The following is a 14,246-nucleotide window of genomic DNA, read 5'->3' on the forward strand; positions in this document are numbered from 1 at the left end:
TTCCAAGTAGTTCTAATGCATGATATAGTCTCTAGGCACTTGTAGGAGTAGTTGCTATCAATTTTGTTGAGCTTGGTTCCCTTTTATTTTGAAGTTACTAAAAATTTCAGAAATTTTTCAGAGGAAGAAATATGCTTAGGAAAATGTTCCAAGGTGGTTCTTCAAGGAAGCAAGGACCCAGGCTTGCAATGCGTGATGCTGACGATGAGCCACCAAGGGACGCTCCAGTGCGACCTTGTGAATGGCCTTCAGAAAACTTTATGGATCGAGCGGGAATCAAGGAAGAATTTAACGCGTATTTGCGTAACGCTGATCTTGTGAGCTTCGAGGGAGAAAAGTGCCGCCAGTACCACTATCTCACTAGTTCCTTTGTGAGGAGGTTTGAATTTTCATCTTCACGTAATTCTCCAACTGTCCTGTTTGATCTTTATGAAAAATCTTATACGATGGACTTAGAGGATTTTACCACTGCTTGCAAACTTCCACAATGGGGTATTGCTAGTGAACCCTGCAAATCTAAATTTAGAGAATTTCTTGCTAGTATAACTATGGGGGAATCTAGAGATATAGCACAAGCTACCAGAGTGAGCATTCATTTTCCTGCTATACATTATTTTGCTCTCTTCATAGGTAGGTGCATAAATGGTAAAGATGAAGCATGTCACATGTGTGTCCCTGACCTCAGTATTCTTAGGAGTGCTGTGTTAGGAGACAAATCTTATAATATGGGAGCCATTGTTGCACGTAGGTTGCATAATAATAGATTTAATGGAGATTTCTTCGGTGGAATTTATGCAACCCGCTGACACTAGTAGAAAAAGAGGCTTCCATACGCCCCCATTAGTCCCCAAAATAATCGAACCGCGACCAAAGGGGTCTTTAGTCGTGGTTCGGGAGGAGACCCGCGACCAACTATCTGGGCCCAGCGTGAGCTGGCGGACAGGAGGGGCTTTAGTCCCGGTTGGCCTGGCCAACCGGGACTAAAGGTCCTCAGGCTGGCCCGAAGGCCTTTAGTCGCGGTTGGCCAGGCCAACCGGGATTAAAGGTTAGACCTTTAGTCCGGGTTGGTCTGGCCAACCACGACTAATGGCCCGAACCTTTAGTCGCGGTTGGCTGGCCTCATTTTCAAACTCTACCCCCCCCCCCCCCCCCCCCGTGGATCGCCTTTTCAGTTTTAGAAAAAAAAAGAAAATGATGGAAATGTCAAAAAAATAAAATAAAATAAGTTTCTCATGTGATATGTGGTCTAGTTGTTGGGAAAATTAACAAATATGAATTTCGACTTTATTTGCAAAATCTCTCTGGAAAATGGGCATAACTTTTGCATACGAACTCGGATGAAAAAGTTTTTTATATGAAAAATCATCTACTCGAAAAGTTAAACATTTTCAAAATCCTCAAAAACCTAACAGAAAAAAAGATACGGGGCTTTGAAGATCTGGAGAGGCAAAAAAATTCAAAAAATTTCAAATTGTGGTCAAACTGTGGTCAAACAATGGTCAAACTAATTATTCTAGAATATTAGTGTTACTAAATAATTATTTCAGTTTTTTTTAATTTTGGTCAAATCTGGTCAAACTATGGTCAAACAGTGGTCAAACAATGGTCAAACAGTGGTCAAACTAATTATTTCAGAAATATTAGTGTTACTAAATAATTATTGTTTTTTTAAACAATAGTTTCAAACTCAAACAGTGAAATGTGTCACTTCATGCTAAAGCTAAATTCCTGAGGGTTAATAGAATTGACATCCTACTATTGTTAGGAAAACAACAAGTGCAGACTTGGAAACGAGGGAGAATAGAACCCGGAAGTTAAGCGTGCTCAGGCTGGAGTAGTGAGAGGATGGGTGACCGTCCGGGAAGTTAGATGATTTGGAATGATGAGGGGTGATTAGAGATTAGAGGATAAATTGAGCAGTGATGAGGGGTGGTGATTAGAGATTAGAGGTTAAAATAATTCAGAAATTTGAAAATAAAAAAATTAAAAAAATTCGCAAAAAAACCAGGTTTAAACCTGCGGAGGACCGGGACTAAAGGACGGGCCTTTAGTCCCGATCAGCCACAAGAACCGGGACTAAAGCCTTTAGTCGCGGTTCGTAAGAGGCGCGACTAAAGGGGGGGTCTTTAGTCGCGCATATTTAGTCCCGGTTGCACAGCCGGGACTAAAGGCTGTTGCGAACCGGGACTAAAGGGCTTTTTTCTACCAGTGTGAGCCGATTTTTTTGGTGTAACCATACGTGATGATGATATTGAATTGCCTCCTGCTTACCTAGACTTTAATGCTATGGTTCACCACTTGTTGAGAGGAATGAATCACCTCTCCAGTATCGCTTAATCTTTAACAGACGTCGTGCTGTCCGTATTACTCTCCCTGCTCCTGCCTTCTTTGATTATCAGGCAAAAGGAAGATATGTTATTACCAGAGAGGAGGCAGATGAGTACGAGAGGAGGGCGGAGGCAGCTCGCCGCCATGCTGCAGCTTAGGAGGCAATAACTGCCGCAGCTCAGTACGACCCCAGCTACAACTATGGATATCCGCCAGGCCATCCGTGGCAATAAACCAACTTAGGCCAAAATCCTAAGCTTGGGGGAGTACGTATCTCTCACCGACATTACATTCATGTTCACACACACTCATTGCTAGATGTCGGTGCTCATACTTTTTCACTGTAATATCCATGCTAGTTTATTTTCCTTTTTCTTGCTTTCTTCTTGTGTGTTTAAAAACCTTAAGAAAACAAAAAAAATTAGTGTAGCTTTTAGTTAGTTTACTTTTCTTGCTCTAGTAGTAATAATTAAAAAGAAAACCCAAAAAGATTTCCCGTTCTTCTTTTGCTTGTTGGGAGCTTTCTCGTGTAAATAGTTTTATTTCTTTTCTTTTCTTTGGGGGTCGATGGGAGAAGACCATGATTAAATTGTTGAAGTGGCTCTTATATGCATTATTGTTGATTTAACCAAGAGCCCATATTGCCTTGTCTTCTCCTGTTTATTGAATACTCACAGATTCCAGCTTAGTCCAATGCACATGCACTCTTATTATTATTCACTTCGTTCGGTCGTGCAAGTGAAAGGAAATTATAATGATATATGATGGACTGATTGAGATGAGAGAAGCTGGTATGAACTCGACCTCTCTTGTTTTGGTAAATATGATTAGTTTATCGTTCCTGATTCAGCCTATTATGAATAAACATATTTGCAATGACAATTAGAGATCATAGTTGCTCGTGCCATGCTTGGTTAGCTATGAGTTATAATGGTTTACCTTGCGTGCCAACATGCTATTAAAATGGTTGTGATGTGGTATAGTGGGGTAGTATCCTCCTTTGAATGAATTAAGTGACTCGACTTGGCACATGTTCACACATGTAGTTGAAACAAATCAACATAGCCTTCACGACATTTATGTTCATGGTGGATTATATCCTACTCATGCTTGTACTCAATGTTCATTAATTTTAATGCATGTTCATGAGTGTCGTCGCTCTCTAGTTGGTCGCTTCCCAGTCTTTTGCTAGCCTTCACTTGTACTAAGCGGGAATACTGCTTGTGCATCTAATCCCTTAAACCCCAAAGTTATTCCATATGAGTCCACTATACCTTCTTATATGCGGTATTTACCTGCCGTTCCAAGTAAATTTGTATGTGCCAAACTCCAAACCTTCAAATGAAATTCTGTTTTGTATGCTCGAATAGCTCATGTATCAACTAGGGTTGTCCGTATCTTCCATGCTAGGCAGGTTAATCTCAAGAGGAGTGGACTCCGCTCCTCATTCACGAGAAAATGGCTGGTCACCAGGATGCCCAGTCCCATGCTTTATGCAAACTAAATCAAAATAATTCTGAACAAAACTCCTCCCGGGACTGTTGCTAGTTGGAGGCACTCGTTGTTTCGAGCAAGCCATGGATTGATGCTTGTTGGTGGAGGGGGAGTATAAACTTTACCATTCTGTTTGGGAACCGCCTATAATGTGTGTAGCATGGAAGATATCGCCATCTCTTGGTTGTTATGTTGACAATGAAAGTATGCCGCTCAAAATATTATTTATCTGTATTTCAAAACCGAGCTCTGGCACCTCTACAAATCCCTGCTTCCCTCTGCGAAGGGCCTATCTATTTACTTTTATGTTGAGTCATCACCCTCTTATTAAAAAGTACTAGCTGGAGAGCACAGTTGTCATTTGCATCCATTACTATTAATTTATATTGGGTATGACTATGATTGGATCTCTTTTACCATGAATTACAATGTTTAGTCAGTCCTTGATCTTTAAAGGTGCTCTGCATTTATGTTTTGTGGTCTCAGAAAGGGCTAGCGAGATACCATCTTATTATATCATATTATGATTGTTTTGAGAAAGTGTTGTCATCCGAGATTTATTATTATCGCTCGCTAGTTGATTATGCCATTGACATGAGTAAACATGAGACCTAAGAGTTATTGTGAATGTGGTTAGTCATAATCTTTGCTGAAACTTGAATGTTGGCTTTACATATTTACAACAACAAGAGCAAATAGAGTTTGTAAAGTTTTTCTTTATCACTTTCAGTTTATCAAACGGAATTGCTTGAGGACAAGCAAAGGTTTAAGCTTGGCGGAGTTGATACGTCTCCATCGTATCTACTTTTCCAAACACTTTTGCCCTTGTTTTGGACTCTAAATTGCATGATTTGAATGGAACTAACCCGGACTGACACTGTTTTTAGCAGACTTTCCATGGTGTTATTTATGTGCAGAAACAAAAGTTCTCGGAATGACCTGAAACTCCACAGAACATCTATTTGGAAAATATTAAAAATACTGGAAGAAAAATCCGCGTCAGGGGGCCCACACCCTGTCCACGAGGGTGGAGCGCGCCTGCCCCCCTGGGCGCGCCCCCTACCTCATGGGCCCCCGATCCAATGCCTACGAGCTTTTCACATATTGTTCTTCGTTTATTTACTTTTCCGTTGCTATTGTTACAATCACTACAAAACCCAAAAATATTAGTTTCGCTATCGTTACCATTACTTCCATATTACTTTGCTACTAAATACTTTGCTGCAGATACTAAGTTATCCAGGTGTGGTTGAATTGACAACTCAACTGCTAATACTTGAGAATATTCTTTGGCTCCCCTTATGTCGAATCAATAAATTTCGGTTGAATACTCTACCCTCGAAAACTATTGCGATCCCCTATACTTGTGGGTTATCAGCAGCAGTGGCGTGCTCGACGGCCTTCTTGTCGGCTTCAGCTTTCTCGGCGGCAGCATGTTCGGCGTCGGTGGACATGGTGATGATGAAGGCGACGCGGACGTAGAGGAAGTAGACGATCGGAAGTGAGCAGTCGCGTAATCGCTGCCCAAAAACCTATTCGCCCTCACCCTGTACAGGAACCAGAGGGCGTGGTTTCGAAGACCTGCTCTCCCGTCGACCGTGTACGCGGCGGACGGGATGGAGTCACCGGCGGCAGCAGAAGCAAGGGAACGACGATGGGCGTGCGCGTGGAGCGTATGTGATCTGTTCAAGGCGACTAGGGTTAGGAGACACCGCACACTTATATAGGCGCAGCCGCGTGGAGAGACGTGGGCTCGACCCACGTCCGAGTCCGTGACAGCCCACGATCCGATGTCTCAGATCATGGCCTAGCTGTCAGAGAACTCTCCGTTAGTGACTGGCAAAAATAAGCGCGTAGGTGTGAGCTCGGCTCGGCTCAATCCCGCAACCCGCGTCGCGTCGCGGCGCGTCGTGACGAGGCGTGGCGTGGCGTGGCGAGGCGGGCGGCGCAGGAGGAGTGCGCGAGGGCCTCTTCTCTTCTCAAGCTCCAATAGCATGTAGACGAGAAACCCTTATAAGGAGGTCCAACTCCTCTTCCACTTTCGGGGTGGGACTAAACTTCCCACTACACCTAGTGCCATATAACCATCTTTGATTAACGAGCTAGTCAAGTAGAGGCATACTAGCTTCTCCGCCGACATGTCCAGCCCCTTCTCCTCCGCCATGTCCGGCCCCTTCTCTGCCGCCATGTCCGGCCTCTTCCCCGCCGCCATTATCGATCATCTCTTCGTCTTGCCCAGTGTCGTCATTGGCTGCCCCGTCGGCGTCCTCAACATCATCATCCTCATCTTCATTTATCCACCGAGTATAGCCATCCATGAAACCAGTCATGAGAAGGTGCGCTTCGACACGACCTTCGTCATAGGGGTCGAGCCAAACTATTCCTTTGCATCTTTGACACGGACATAAAACCTCTGTCAGGTTATTTTCTTTCATGTCCTGCACCGCCGACCGCAACCACCTGTCCACCATCGTTCCACTGACCATCATGAACACCTGCACGGTAGTAATAAACAAATTTATTATAAAAATGCGTGCATGCATCAAAGTCATACAAAAATTCGGCATGACCTTCCCTAAAAATAGGACATATATAGATCTAGAGTTTGCCCGGAATTCGCCGAAACGGAAATAAATCGACATTTCGGCAAAACATAGGCAACTCAAAAGCACAATTTGGCGTCAACTCATGCCACACACATAATTTCCATCATATTTCCCAATTATCATATCACACACACACACATACACATATTTCCATTTTGCAAAAGCATGAAATTTTAATCACCTCTATCTCGAGATCGAGCACACGGTGTGGGATGATGATGTAGGGAGATCAAAAGTGCACAAAGCTCTTCTTGACAAAGAAAGATCTAGTTAGGGGGCAAATTGGTCACTTAACTAAATGCTACATCTACCTAGCTAGCTAATTTGGGAGGAGACAACTTCAACTAGTGGAGGGGGAAGGAAAAAAAGAAAGGAGATGCATTAATGGAGGTGGTGTAGTTAGCTAGGAGTAATGAAGAGAGAGAAAGGTAGGTAGAAGAGGGAGAGTAATGGGGGGAGAAGTATTGAGGAAGAAGAAGAGTGAGAGAGGGAGGACATGGGAGGTAGGGGAAAGGGAGGAGAGGAGATGGGGAGGGGGAGGTGGAAAAAGGTGGTGGGTGCTGCGTCTTAGCAGTAGCGCGGGAGCAAAAGCGCGCTACTGATGTAAATTTAGCAGCATCGCGCTTTCCTATCACGCGCTACAGCTAAATGGGCCAACCGTGTGGACAATTTCAAAATTAGCAGCAGCGACTTGACTAAAAAGCGCGCTACTACTATGCCATTAGCAGTAGCGCGCTTCTTGACGCCGCACTGCTGGTAAACTTAGGTCTCTGTCTACTGTCGGTGGATTTTTGTAGCAGCGCGGTTTAAACATCACGCGCTACTGCTAAATTTACGTTAGTAGCGCGCTTTACCTAACCGCGCTGCTACTAATTAGCAGCAGCGCCTCTTTTTGTGCCGCGCTGCTGCTAAGATTCTGTGTATAACGTTTTTCCTAGTAGTGTAGTGACACTATGTTTGTCTATGTATTCACACATGTATTATGTTTCCGGTTAATACAATTCTAGCATGAATAATAAACATTTATCATGATATGAGGAAATAAATAATAACTTTATTATTGCCTCTAGGGCATATTTCCTTCACAATAGAACCGTCGTTGACATGGCGAGAAGTTTACTCAAGAGTAAGAACTTGCCGGGAACCTTTTGGGGAGAAGCTGTCTCGATGGTGGTCTATCTTCTAAACTGGCCTCCAATGAAAGCGGTGATCGGCAAGACTCCATATGAAGCAATTTACGGACGTAAGCCCAATGTGTCTCAAAGCTTGCCGATCGTAGCACCAAGATGGTGTTCATCGGATACGAGAGGAGTCCCGGCACCAAGGCATACCGCTTCTACGATCCACGAACCAAGCGTCTACGGATTTCACGCGACGTTGTGTTTGAAGAAAACCAAGCGTGGAATTGGAGTGCAGCAGCCGACAATGCTCCAAACGGTAACATATTCACGGTTGAATTTCCAACTGATGATGATGCAGGGGAGGATGTCCAGGTGGTTGGCAAGACGCACAACCAAGGTGACCGGAATGGTAGTGATCACCATGGTGCCGACACCGACGACGACGCGCATGGGTCGCAAGGTAGCGACAACGACGCGCATGAAACGGGCGGAGATCTCGGCAATGACATCGACAACGAGGCGCATAGTGACGACGACAATCAAGATGAAAGTCACGGTCACGACGACTACGCCGACGACGCGGATGTCAATGATGCGGATGCCAATGATCCGGCATCCACTACGCCCGAGACTCAACGGTCTTCCTCAAGTGCATCGACGCCGACACAATTTGTGTCGCCCCCTTCGCAAGCCACGACGGATTCTTCCGCGCCTTGTCTCTACAAGCCCCTCAAGAAAGTCTACAAATACGCAAGGCCAGTTACGCTCAAGTATTCCGGACTATGTTTGCTCAGAGTTGAGGAGCCAGCGAACTTCGTAGAAGCGAGCAAAAGTTCAAGTTAGATGCACGCCATGGATGAGGAGATGAAGGCGATCGAGAGAAATGACACGTGGACTTTGGTAACCTAACCTCCGAACCAAAAGGCCATAGGTTTGGAAGTGGGTTTACAAGTTAAAGAAACACACGAAGGGTCCCATTGTGAAGTACAAGACAAGACTCATTGCAATGGGCTATGTACAATGTCAAGGAGTTGACTATGAGGTGTTTGCACCGATTGCCCGACTCGAGACGGTGAGAGTGCTCCTAGCTTTGGTAGCACAAAAGGATTGAAAGGTTCATCATATGGATGTTAAATCCGCTTTCCTCAACGGCGTCCTCACAGAAGAAGTGTACGTAGAACAACCCCTCGGCTACGAGAAGAAAGGAGAAGAAGGGAAGTTTACAAGTTCAAGAATGCACTTTACGGGCTGAAGCAAGCGCCAAGAGCTTGGAACTCAAAGTTAGACCGAAGTTTGGTCATGCACGGGTTCAAAAGATGTCCCCTCGACGATCCAAAGGATAGTCTATCAAGCACCGAAAAACGGGTGAAAGTTGAAGACACGGCCAAGGAGGAGTGCTGGCATCAAGCTATGGATGAGCTGACGGTAGTAAAGTCAGTGACCGGGATGCTGCTAGTAATGGTGAAAGCAAAGCTGAGGATAACACCAAGGAGTTGCAGCATTGGATCCATCCAGGTCGAGAAAGTAAGCACGTCATGTTTAGGAGGATGAATGTCTAGGGGATGAATGTTGTAGCACGTGATGTTCGAGTGTGTGTCACATGTGGCACGTCATTTGCTAAAAGTTATGTCGAGACATTCGGCCGACGCTGCCGGCCAGGTCAAGTTCACGTATACGTCTACGTTTAGCGTGTGTGTTGCTTGAGAATCAATCAAGCTCGCCTAGCTAGCTTTGCACTTTCCGTGCATATATAGTTTCTGGGTGATTTGATCTAGGGATAAAAACCAACACAGAATAGGGCCTGATGGCCATCCCCCACCGTGGTGATCGTAGCAGCTTGGAATATCCGCTTCGCCTCTGCTGGTACCCTAATATCCAGCCCTTTCCAAGGTCTCGAATCGTCCGTTCTGCCCTTTCCAAGCACAGGCCGGTTGCTCCGTGGCAGGGCCACTCCTCTCCACGAGGGCAGTTTGTTGGCCACCTGCCCCACCAGGTCCTCGAGTTGTAAGTGTAACGCGGTCAGCTTCCGCAACCCGAGGGGCAGCCCCAAGTATCGACAGGAAAACGTCCCAATAGCACACGTCGATACCGTACTTAGCTCTATGCAGAAGTCAAGGTACCTCAAAGGACCCTCGTTAAAAATGAAGTGACCATGTGCTCCCCTCATAGTTTTGGAATACATTTCTGGATAGCCTCTTATAGCGTCCAGGGCTGAAGGCAGTTTCCCATTGGACGGGCTTTGTGTTAGTGTTGGGCGAGGGAACGGTATAGAACTAGATGATACCTCATGCATTGTTGTAGAAGTTGGTTGCAGTATATTCAATATAATTTTGTTGTATGAAACATGAATTTTTGAATTAATAATATGGTAACTAAAACTAGAAACACATAATTTATTTAAAAATGATTATTGTATAGTTGTAAAAAAATAAGAATATAAATAGCATAGTATAATAGAAATGGTTGAAATTTTTCCCATGAATGGTTACGTGTTGAGGTGATATGTTTACATGTTAAGAGATCAACTATTTAGTATACAATCTCTACCCATTATAACATTATTCAAGCAGATATAGATCAAGGATGGCTTGGTTAATTTGCCACATTTTTTTTAATTAATTAGCCACACTTTGCCATCTTTGGTTTGGTTTTAAAAAATGGTTTTAAAGACAAATATTCGATGGGATGATACACTCAGAAATGGTATGGATAAGTTTTGAAATGAACCATCGTGAACACTAGGCAATCAGTGGCGGAGCTCCGAAGAAAAAACTGGGCAGGCCAGCTCAAAGAAAACACAAAAACTTGGCTCCTTGGCGTAATTTGTAGAATGTAAATAACAGTTGCGTGAAAAAAAATATCAACCAATTGCTTAGGTCATAGGCTGGCCGCTGCTTGCTCCAACATTGCCTCCTGCGACTCTTGCGACTGGCTTGGACGCGTTGGATCGATCGAGTAGCGAAATTAGCTTTGCTTAGTTGATCACTGACCTCCGAAGTTATTAAAATCACAAAAAAACCTCGGCGGGCTATGGCCAAGTTCTGCCCTAACGAAGCTCCGCCTCTGCTAGGCATTGTCCATGCCTTGTCATAAACTTATCATGACGATTATTAGTTGGTTAGATAAAATGTTTGATCATATGCTGAACCCACAGTCATTTCTCTTTTAAATTTACAAAGTGACTTGAGGAAACATGCAACTATAATGAAAATTGGAGAATTACAATGGGGTCAACCAATAACCGTTTAATAGTTCACCTTTGCTACCGGAGACGACAAAGAAAATAATAATTGAAACAACTGAGAACATGACTGTTTTTCTTTCATAAAAGCCGAATTAGGGTAACCATATTGTTGACGTATAATGAGAGGTCTTGAGTTCAAGACCCGGCTGGCGCAATTAAATTGCAGTCCACTTTCGGTCCACGTTTAGGCCTGAAGGAGCCACACGTGAGGGGGAGTCTTGAAGTATAATGTGTTGTCTAGTCTCTTTCATCAGATCGGTCTTTTGGTTGCATTGGCTAGAGCATGCACTTCTACATGGTATCAGTTTCCGGGTTCTACACCCTAGCTGCCGCCGCTTCCACACCCGCGCGCCGCCCCCGGGGCGGTCGGCCTCCAAGACTGGCCGTCGGGGGGCCTCGCCGCCCCTACCTAGGGTTCGTTCGCCGATTACGTTGATCAATTGCTTTAGAAAGTTTTTTTGCCAATCCGTTAATTAAGGTTTTTTCTCTCTCGCCGATCGATTGGTCGGTGATCATTTTTGTTCTCCGATTTAAGATCGGATTGAGTCGCCCGTACGCCGTCATTCATCTTTGCAGCTACTCGGACGTTGGATCACAGCCTGCAACAACTCTCCCGCGGCGCCGCACAGGGCCACCGCACGCCTCCCACGCGCCCGTGGTTGCCGCTGGTGTGGCCGGCCGCTCGCGTTGCCCCAGTGGACAACACGTCCATGCATGGATCTAGGTTGTGACCCGTGCGTGTGCCCTTCACATGCATGCTACACTCGCAATTGATCTCCTGCTAACTCTCGTGTCTCTGTTGGGTTGCACGCTCCTGCTACGTCCGGCGGCGGAGCGCACGATGCCGGGTTCCTCCATCGTCAGGTTTAGTGAAGATCGTCATCGAGTACAACACATCCTTTACCGATCGAGCAATGAGCTGCCGCTGTGTCGTCCCGTCGGGCCGTAACTCCGCCATCCTATGGTTTTTTCCGTGGTTGCACAACCTCGCGCGCTGCCGCTGTGTCACCCCTTCGGGTCGTAGTGTCGTGGCCCGCGGTAGCTGCACCGAGGCCGTCCGTTCTAGGCCCTCCCCGAGGCTGCACCGACCCTCGCGCTGCCGCTGCATCGCCCCGTCGGACCGTAGCGAGCGGGGCACGCGATGCCTGCAGCCGCCCTGAGGTCTTCCTCGCCTCGCACCGACCTGCCCGCCGCCGTTGCGTCGCCCCTTCGGGCCTTAAAGTTGCGGCCCGCGGTGCACCGCCGTCCACGCGCGTTGACTTTCACGTGATATGCACCACGCTGCCTCCCTTGGCGTGGGAACTTCACTGTCCGCACCGGTCTTCGTCACGCTGTCGGGTTCATTATCGCCTACTTCGAGCACCGCCGCCGCGCTCCTTCTCTAGCCGCCGCCGCCTCCTCCTTAGGCCGCCGCCGCCGCTCTTCTTCCGCGGCTCCACGGTGATTACCTCGACACCTGCGACCCCCGACTCGACACCGACCACGGCGTTCTTCGCACGACTACCTCGACTACGGCTCCACCACTTACGCTCTCGGCTACCACGACAAACAGCACAAAGGGCTACCGCCTTGCTTGAGCAACCTCGTCGGTTGCCACTCCAGCCACGACTCCACGATGCATCAACCGTTACGACTGTGGGGGGTGTCTGTCGGCTTGCCTTCGGATTCTTCCCCAGTCTCACCATCTGCGTCGCCACCGTTGTGACTGCGGGGGGATGTTGAGTATATTGATTATTAGGAAAGATGAGATAGACTAGGATATGTTCTTGCCTTGTCTTGTACTCCAAGTTGATCATGTACTCCTGTATATACGCCCACGAGGCTCAAGCAATACAACAAACAATTCCATCAATCCTCTCTCTCCCTTCTAACACATATAATGGTATTACATTGTAAAGAAACATGCATTACATTACAATCTTCAATCAAATAAAAGATTAATGAATCAAATAAACAAATCATGTGGCGTATTCCTAGAACTGAGCGTGAATATGGTCTACCATCTTCTTGTCCACCTGGAAGGCTTTGGCAAGTATATCACCTGAGATGGATGGATTCGATCCAAACACTGTATTGGCTATGGTGATCACTCCAGGATTTTTGCTGCTCAGCGCTGCAATGGCTATCGCCTTGTTGGTTCCGTAGTTGAACTGAAAGTGAATCAGCCCTTGTGGAAACACAAACACATCCCCTTTGTTAAGAAATTTTGAGAACAACTTGTTTTCAGGGTTCGAGGTGATGAAACCAACATAGAGCGAGCCTTCCAGCACGGTTAGGATCTCGGTTGCACGGGGGTGGATATGCGGTGGGTTTTGACCGTAGGGTGCATAATCGACACGGGCCAGGGAGATGCCCAAAGTGTTCAACCCAGCAATCTGCGCCACGTTAACTGCGGTCACTGCAGAACCTTGCTTGTTGCTCGTGTTCCCGGCCATGTGAAGGCCAGAGAAAAAGAAATCCTCTACCAAGGCAGTCTTTGGGTCTTTGCATGCAAATCCATTGACAAAAACTGCACATACATATAATGATTTTCAACAGTTAACAACTACATATTGGCACAAATAAGTAGCTCGAACGTTCCAGCGCAGGAATGCATATGTGTACCTTGGGATGTCCTGTCAGCGATGCAAAAATCCTGGAGCTGGCCTGGGTCGGAGGCAAGAGCATGAGAAGCCGATAGAGCCAAAAGGACAAGGAGGAAGAACCCTGATGCCATTTGGATGCGAACGTTAATTCGCTCTAGATCAAGTGCCTTCTATCGAGTAGACAAAGAGCTGTGCAGACTAGTTCTTGTGAGTTGTGATGCTTCGAAGTATTGAAGACGCCACTATATATATGGAAAGGGAGCATGGAATGGAAGAGCTTTGTGTTTGTTCTGTTGGGGCGCATGTGGATATTAAGGAAATGGTCTTCACCAATTCCCACCTGAGTAACGAGGAAACCGTTTCCTTGTAGTGGCAGGCCTGCAACGGCCAACTAATCATAGTTGTAAATTCATGGTTTGAACAAGTCATGTTCATACTTGTAGTAGCTCTCTTGTCTCACCAGATGGAGCTAGCGATGATGCCATCAAACATATTGTCATGGGGAGTGCTCCCATGCATACGACCCCCTTGAAAAACCACTAAAAGGTAATTTTCGTGTTATAGGCTGATTATAGCTAAGACTAATCGCAATTAAATAGCTGATTGATCTTTTCCTTTTGGCCCTAACCTGCACACCTAGGCCCACAGTCCATACCTTAAATGCTTCGACCCGATCTCTGTATGCTACGATTCCTTCTTATGCCTGCTGGAAGAGCCACGACAGCTGCCGGCCTGCCTCACGGCCGGCGCCCAGTGGACATGCTCACTAAATTTGTTCAAGCTCTTGTATTTGTTTAGATTCCCATGTCCCTAAGTTTTTTTTAACGAACTCGTGTTTCACAAGAAAAATTGTCACTAGGGTAGGGTG

The 14,246-nt window shown here is 46.1% G+C and overlaps 1 protein-coding gene across 1 annotated transcript; it reads right to left on the reverse strand.

The window, feature by feature from the left end:
* Positions 1-12,766: 12,766 nt before the first annotated feature.
* LOC109735646 (putative germin-like protein 2-1) lies at positions 12,767-13,509 on the reverse strand. Its single transcript, XM_020294859.1, has 2 exons — positions 13,398-13,509; positions 12,767-13,302 (listed from the first exon to the last, which is right to left on the reverse strand). Exons 1-2 carry the CDS (start codon positions 13,507-13,509, stop codon positions 12,767-12,769), a joined length of 648 nt encoding a protein of 215 aa, XP_020150448.1.
* Between the last annotated feature and the right edge of the window lie 737 nt (positions 13,510-14,246).

This window comes from Aegilops tauschii, chromosome 1 (assembly GCF_002575655.3).
Source record: "Aegilops tauschii subsp. strangulata cultivar AL8/78 chromosome 1, Aet v6.0, whole genome shotgun sequence".
In the NCBI taxonomy this organism is placed as follows: Eukaryota; Viridiplantae; Streptophyta; class Magnoliopsida; order Poales; family Poaceae; genus Aegilops; species Aegilops tauschii.

Excerpts from the sequence above, each read along its gene's own strand:
- LOC109735646 (XM_020294859.1), bottom strand. The coding sequence starts at position 13,509 with ATGGCATCAGGGTTCTTCCTCCTTGTCCTTTTGGCTCTATCGGCTTCT. Across the intron at positions 13,303-13,397 it reads CGCTGACAGGACATCCCAAG|TTTTTGTCAATGGATTTGCA; the intron begins GTACACATATGC and ends ATGTATGTGCAG.